The sequence below is a fragment of the Coffea arabica genome, chromosome 10e, assembly GCF_036785885.1.
Source record: "Coffea arabica cultivar ET-39 chromosome 10e, Coffea Arabica ET-39 HiFi, whole genome shotgun sequence".
Lineage (NCBI taxonomy): Eukaryota > Viridiplantae > Streptophyta > Magnoliopsida > Gentianales > Rubiaceae > Coffea > Coffea arabica.
The window spans coordinates 6,039,172-6,046,854 of NC_092328.1; the positions used below are offsets into that span (position 1 = coordinate 6,039,172).

Genomic DNA, 7,683 nt, shown 5'->3' on the forward strand with positions numbered 1-7,683 from the left:
AAAAATCAACTCCTTGAATCATTTTTTCCTTTTTTTTTTTGAGCAACTTTTAACTTTCAATTAATCAAGCATGAAAGAGTATACACAGTTACACAGGAATGGTACGTACATTCCAATTACATCAAGATCTCACTAAACTAAATACAAAAACTCATCAGCCAAACTACATCCATCAGCTAAAACAACTATGTGGCAGCCCAAGTTCCATAGCTAGATCCCAGTTATCTTTGGACAGTAGAACTTTACTCCAACCTGCTACTACATCTCGGACTGCAGAGAGAGTTGAACGCACAATAGCTACAGTAGTCATAGAGGTTTGGTGAAATGCAGCTTGGTTACGTTCCTAGCCCTCCATAGATGATAAATTTCAACCTTAAAAACCAGCCTCTTCACCTGATCACGGAATGAATTAGTTCGCCAATGAGTGTAGATCCAATCCAGTTCACTATGCCATGGTAGCACCCTGAATCATTTTCGGGACAAAAGAAAACATTCGAATGAGATTGTGGAGGTCGTGGCTTAATAACCCACATTTTTGTGCGCATGCAAGCCACAACTACGTAATCACTTATGTGGTTACAAACACAGGTTACAAAGTCACAAAGTTAGCCGGCAAATATATATATATATATATATATATATAAGGCAACCATCAAGTAAACCTTTCAAACTTAACATTAATAATGATAGATGCCTTTTTCCTAATTTTTATTTGGCCACATCCGCTCCTTATATTATAATAATTTTTACTCTAACAAATGATTCAGTTCTATCATGACAATTTTACTTTATGGTTGAGAAAAAGTCTTGACCCTTTTGGTATCAAGAACTCAATTATTCGTTCTTAACCCTTTTTATTGAGGTCGATTATCCACTGTCATTGAGATAACTCCAGGATTAACCGGACCCTCTAATGGTTTTGAAGGTGCTCCTTTTGGTTGGACAAAAACTTGAACTATTGAATACCTACACAAATCCAAAGAATTACCAAATTCTAAATGTGCCACTTATGATATTTGTTTTTACCAGAACTTTTACTACTAATACTCAAGACATGTCCGGTTCAGTGCTCAGAGCAACTCCTTTTTTTTTGGGTTCTTTTGTTTTAATTCAGCAAATCATTTTAAATAACAGGGGTGGAGGGTATGGTATCTTATCTCATAACTGCAAGCAACTTTCAGAATCTATTGGTGTTACTAATGAATGCCTTTTTCAACGCCATCAATTGCAACTTTCAATTTTCGGAGTTTTATTTTTTCCGTCAATTCGTATAAAGAAGATGCGAATTCTTACTAATATTTATCTTATCACACAAACATTTAAAAGTAGCATTCCTTGGCATCAAAACCTAAGTTCAATTATTGTTGGAAAATTACTTCCGTGTATGTGTAGTGCATTGTAGCATGAATTGTTGGAAAAGACATAATTGGTAAAACTTTTTAACTTGCTAAATCCGTAGTATTTTTTATTCTCTCCGTACATCTCCAAAAAAAGAAAAAAAAAAAAGAAAGAGTCGATTGATGTGATGAATTTTATGCTTGAAATGCACAATTTTATGTGATGAATTTTATGCTTGAAAATGCACAATTTGATTTGGCATGATCTCTCAAAGGGGAAAAGAAACACGAGTACAAACAATTCTTCATTTCTTGATCAATGGAAAAGTTTTTAGTTTTGCTCAAAAAACAAAAGCATAAAATTAATATCTTCGAAAGCACAAAATTATATACTTTATAAAATATAAAGGTCAATTTCTATTTATTAGGTTCCGCGGCTGCTGTTCTAAGTACAAATAATTAAACAAATCTTAAATGCAATCCTCAACATGATAGACTAATCTATTCAAATAAATAAGAGACTAATCTATTCAAAACATCTTATTTAATTGGACGAATTAACACATACAACGAATCCATTACTCAAACGTATATTACTAGCTTTATGTTATAGTCAATTGTTATCTGCAGTTCTTGATGAGGACAGCGTTGAACAAATCGCTGTCCTCGTGGTTATAATGCCTGAATTGCTGATCTGTTGAGTTCTTGAAGGCATTATTCCAAAAAAAAAAAAAAAAAAAAAAGGGGCCACTGGATTGTGTGTAACGATCATGACCCAGTTGCACCCATTCAACGATCAATTCAACTCCTGCAGATTCTGCAGAATGGTTGATGGGGTTTAGAAATGTGTGCATATCAAATGGATTGGCGCTTTTCGAATAGGCAGGACCATCCTTCTGATGACAACCTGGTCTTGGGACAGAAGCAAATATTGGAATGAGATTTTGGACATGGTGGCGACATCCCACATGTTTGTGCACATGCAAACCCTAAACACTTAGCCTCATCTCATCTGTTAATTTTATGTATATATAGTTGAACTTCCTCTTCCTAGTTTTCAGTCTAGGTATCTATACTTCTCCAATCTTCTCAACAGTTATCAGCGTTAACGGGTGTTTCAATTCCATCATGAAAATCTTACTCCATAGTTGAGAACAATTCTGACAACCAAATTTGATACAATTTAGAGGAAACTATTCACCGGACTCCTAAATTATTTTCTTTACACTCTTTTGTCCCCTTAATAATATATTGTTTTCAAACAGTCAGTTGCCTGTTTTACAACTTCATCAAATTTGCATTGTTACGAAGACATCAAAGGTACAGTTAAAAAAAAAAAAAAAGAAGAGAAAAAGATATCAAAGATTCATTCTTCAACTTTATATATGTTGTAGAGTTTATGTGCCTTCATTGAGATATATCCAATATTAGCCTGACAAATAACATGCTCCAATAATACTGGAGGTGATATTCCTTTTAGTTGGACCAGAACTTGAATTGTGTTGAATGCGTACACTCAATTCTAACAGGTATCAAAGTCTGAATACGCCACTTATTAGATTTTTGTTTATATCAGAATTTTTTTTTATCATCCAACCCAGATGTCCGGATCAGCGTCCAAAGCATGTCCTTTTTTCAGGTCAACAAATCTTTTTTAAATAACAAGGTTGAAGATATGGTATCTTATTTTACAACTGCAAGAAACTTTCAGAGTCCAGCGGTGCTATTGATAATGGCCCTTTCCATGTAAGACAATTGTAGCTTTCAAGATTCCATGTTATTTTGTTCCAATTCATATAAAATATCTATGAATTCTGGCTATACTTTATTGTAAGACAATTGTAACTTTCGAATTTCCAAGATATTTTCTTCCAATTCATATGACAAAGTAGATATGATTTGATAATAGTATCTATAGATATTACACCAAAAAAAAAAAAAAAAAAAAGAGATTGAGAGTAGAGATCTAATGGTCAATTCATGCAAACCCTCTAGATATTTGCAAGTTGAGACAACGTATTGCGTGACAATTTCAAGAAGTAGTACACTATAGCCACTTTGCGGGTCTCACCAAAATATGCTTCTTTCTGTCTCTATTGAATGCTTCTTTCTGGTCAAGTCATGCAAACCCTCTAGCTATTTGCAAGTTGGGACGACGTATTCCGTGACAATTTCAATGAGTAGTACACTATAGCCACTTTGCTGGTCAAACCAAAATAAGCTTCTTTCTGTCTCTATTGAGATCAAATTCAACTTTCGCCTTCAGAAATTCAAACTCTGTAAAATTTTTCCTTTTTAGAAATGGAAATTTGTCATTTTATCAAAGACTTTGACAAAAACCCCAATAGCTTTGCAGTAACTTTGACAAAAATACATAAATAAGGCAGGCTGCTAGAGTACGTAAATTACGACCAAACAAGAAGAAGGGTTATTGCACCAACGAGGGCAGGCTGCTGAGAGTACGTAAATTAATTTAGAGTAATGATGTTTTTTTTTTTTTTTATATATATAAAGTGAAAGATCTTGAATTCAGTATCTTTTATATACAATATTATCTATCTTATCATCTAACTCAACCTTTCTCGAAGCGACAAAATAACATTTCTTTCTATACAAAATACATATTAACCTAAGAGATTTTGTTTTAAAGATGAAGCTCAAACATTGATAAAGTAATAAAAGATTTTCTCTGTCATGATCACTTAAACTATGTGTGACAAATCCTGGGGTCATTATGTTCTTGTATATTTCATTATTTGTCTGTTCTGAACATTTTTATAATCTCTTCTCGGTGCTGGCAGACTTCCACCCTTTCTTTTTCATAGGTCCCTTTTCAATTAATTTTCAAGCGTCTCCGCAATGATTTGCATTTTGAATAGGGCAGGTGGCGCCCTGAACTGAATCAAAAGCATTAATTAAAGCCTAACTGCGAGATTGACTACCAAACAAATATGAAAGGGTGATTGGGAAATGCCCTGAACTTATTTATTGTTGCGATTTGATATATATCAGGTAAAAAGGTGATTGGAAAATATGTTCATGAAAAATATATGCAATTTTTTTTTTGAAAAATGGCTGTCCAAACAGAGCCCAAGATTGGCCAACAGGTACGCAAGTCTGGAAATGAGAAAGCATGTCACTTGGGCTCAATTTCACGTTCACATCAATAACCCTTCTTGTTAAAAATCAGATTCTGACGGATCAGATCTGCAATAATTCGAGATCATTTACGTCTTCATCCATTTTTTTGCCATTGTGTGATCCGTGTAGGTAGGATGTCCTGAGATTTCGTCCCTGCATAGGATGAAATTAATTTTCCAGCGTTTGAGAGTTTGGACTTTATTGTGTGTAAATTACCAGCTACTCGTATAATATAATAGCTTTATATATTATCTTGTGCGTTTCAAAATATCTACACAAAACTTCTTTGTAATTTATGTAGGGTGAAAAAATGAAAGCAACTCAAGCTATAGCAATTGACCTAGATACGTTTCAGAAACACACGTGCTAAGATTACATTATCCACTTAACTCCTCTGTTGCTTTGCATATATTTACATAATCTTCCTATAAATTTACGTAAATTGGTTATCCCTAATCATGATTACTATCTACATAAATGACAATACTGGCATTTCAATTGAGGATATTACGGAAGCTACTTTTCGTCAAATCTTCACTGATAAATTACACTACATGGGTTATATGAATACTTTATAACGTTTGGGGAGAAGTGATCAATAGACAAAATCACATGGAGATTTGCAGTAATTTACCCAGATTAAAGTCGGAGCCGTACTATACTGTGGGGTTGGCCTTGCCATGTCGACAAGGGGCAGCGGACCATTTTGTTTTCCCAATGGTTTTGCTTGATTTCGTTGACTTCTAATTTTTCATTATTACGTACGCTAAATTTTGCTTTTTCAACTTTCGCAAATTGCTTCGCCCGCTATAAATTTGGATAGATAGCCATAGGCTTAAGCATCAAAACTCATTCCAACAACAAAAGAAAGTGAAGGGGAAAAAAACACAAGCAATGGGTTCCATGTCTCTGCCAGAAAAGCCTCATGCTGTTTGTATTCCATATCCAGCACAGGGTCACATAAACCCTATGCTGAAACTAGCGAAGCTCCTTCATCATAAAGGGTTTCATATAACCTTTGTTAACACAGAATTCAACCACAAACGTTTGCTCAAGTCTAGAGGTCCTGATGCCCTCAATGGCTTGCCTGATTTCCAGTTTAAAGCCATTCCTGATGGGCTTCCTCCTTCTGATGTTGATGCCACCCAAGACGTTCCCTCCCTTTGTGAATCCACCACTACTCATTGCTTAGGTCCATTTAGAGATCTCCTTGCAGAACTTAATGATACCTCTTCATCACAAGTTCCCCCTGTTTCTTGCATAGTTTCTGATGGAGTCATGAGCTTTACTCTTGAAGCTGCCGCAGAACTAGGCGTCCCAGAAATATTGTTTTGGACTCCCAGTGCATGTGGATTCCTGGGTTATATGCACTACGCTAAGCTCATAGAAAAGGGTCTCACACCACTCAAAGGTACTCTTCAGTCCCAAGAACTTTTTGTAGTATTTCTCTTTTGAGCTCTCGTGAGAGAGACTTTTTAGCACTAGTTGGACTTCTGAACTTCTGCACTGCAAATAGATATAATATAACCCCCTTGGAAACTAGCTTAATGGCATTTAAGAGAGTAATTCCTGTATCTTCTTTTTTATTTTTTAATCGAGTTAAGATTGTAAATCCTTGTTAATTGCAGATGCAAGTTACTTGTCAAATGGATACCTTGAGCAAGCTATAGATTGGATTCCCGGGATGAAAGATATACGTCTGAGAGATCTTCCAAGTTTCTTAAGAACTACAAATCCGGATGACTACATGATAAAGTTCGTATTGCAAGAGACTGAGAGATCCAAGAAGGCTTTAGCTATTATTTTGAACACATTTGAGGAGCTGGAAGATGATGTTATAAACGCTCTGTCTGCCATCCTTCCTCCCATCTACGCCATTGGGCCTCTACAGTTTCTCGAGAAAGAGGTAAAAGACGAGAGGTTATCAGTTTTAGGGTCAAATCTTTGGAAAGAAGAGCCCGAGTGCCTAGAATGGCTTGATTCAAAGGATCCCAATTCTGTTGTCTATGTAAACTTCGGAAGCATCACTGTTATGACTGCTGACCAGCTTGTGGAGTTTGCATGGGGACTTGTAAACAGTAAACAAACATTTTTGTGGATCATTAGGCCTGATCTTGTCTCTGGCGACTCTGCAATTCTTCCTCCTGAATTTTTGGAGGAAATTAAAGATAGAGGCCTACTAGCAAGCTGGTGCCCTCAGGAACAAGTTCTTAGCCATCCTGCCATTGGAGGATTCTTAACGCATAGCGGATGGAATTCAACTCTCGAGAGTATCTGTAGTGGGGTGCCCATGATTTGTTGGCCGTTTTTCGCCGAACAACAGACCAATTGCTGGTTCTGCTGCACCAAGTGGGGCAATGGATTGGAGATAGACAATAATGTTAAGAGGGAAGAGGTTGAGAGCCTAGTGACTGAGTTGATGGTTAGAGGAAAGGGAAAGGACATGAAGGAAAAAGCCTTGGAGTGGAAGAACAAGGCTGAAGAAGCAGCTAAAAGTTCGGGTGGCTCTTCTTACTCCAATTTGGAGAAGGTGGTCCAGGTGCTTCTCTCCAAGTAAAATCAGAATAGCATATTTATGTAACGAATTTCTTTCAATTCTATAAATAAATTATCTCTATTTTTCATATTTGTAATTGTATACGGTGGTTATAATCCTTTGATGTTCTTTTGTGCTTATCCTTTCCTAGAGAGTTAATATTATTGATTTCGAACTCCCATCTAGTAAGCTAAGCAAACCTTTGGAATATATTGAGGTCCCTGCCAGCATTATTAAATGCAAAATACTGCAATTTGGCATGGAATACTGCGTCGGCAAACATTTGATCAGGTCCTCGAGTCCAAGGACTACGCCCAGATTATGTGAAGTTAAAGATTTTTTTATTGAATATATGAATTCATTAAAGATTTTTTTTATTGGATATACTAATTCATAAAAAAAAAAAAAAAAAAAGAGTTGCAATATCAAGTTATACACAGTTACCGACCAAAAAATCACGCAACTAACTTATTTAGGATATGGTACTCTTCAATATTTAATTCATTTATAAAGTGCAGGGAGTTTAATTATAGCAAATTCCCACTACTCTCAACTTTTTTTTTACCATGTAAATGAAAAAGGGTTTGAATTCAAAATCTTTTATTTACCCTCTCTCCTCTAAACTGTCCAACCTATCACTACCTCGATTACTCTTAACTTATTAATAAA

At 35.6% G+C, this 7,683-nt stretch overlaps 1 protein-coding gene across 1 annotated transcript; it reads left to right on the top strand.

The window, feature by feature from the left end:
- Nucleotides 1-5,314: 5,314 nt before the first annotated feature.
- Nucleotides 5,315-7,104, top strand: LOC113710950 (7-deoxyloganetin glucosyltransferase-like). The gene is made up of 2 exons (XM_027234040.2): nucleotides 5,315-5,889; nucleotides 6,107-7,104. Exons 1-2 carry the CDS (start codon nucleotides 5,373-5,375, stop codon nucleotides 7,033-7,035), a joined length of 1,446 nt encoding a protein of 481 aa, XP_027089841.1. The 5' UTR covers nucleotides 5,315-5,372; the 3' UTR covers nucleotides 7,036-7,104.
- Nucleotides 7,105-7,683: the final 579 nt, after the last annotated feature.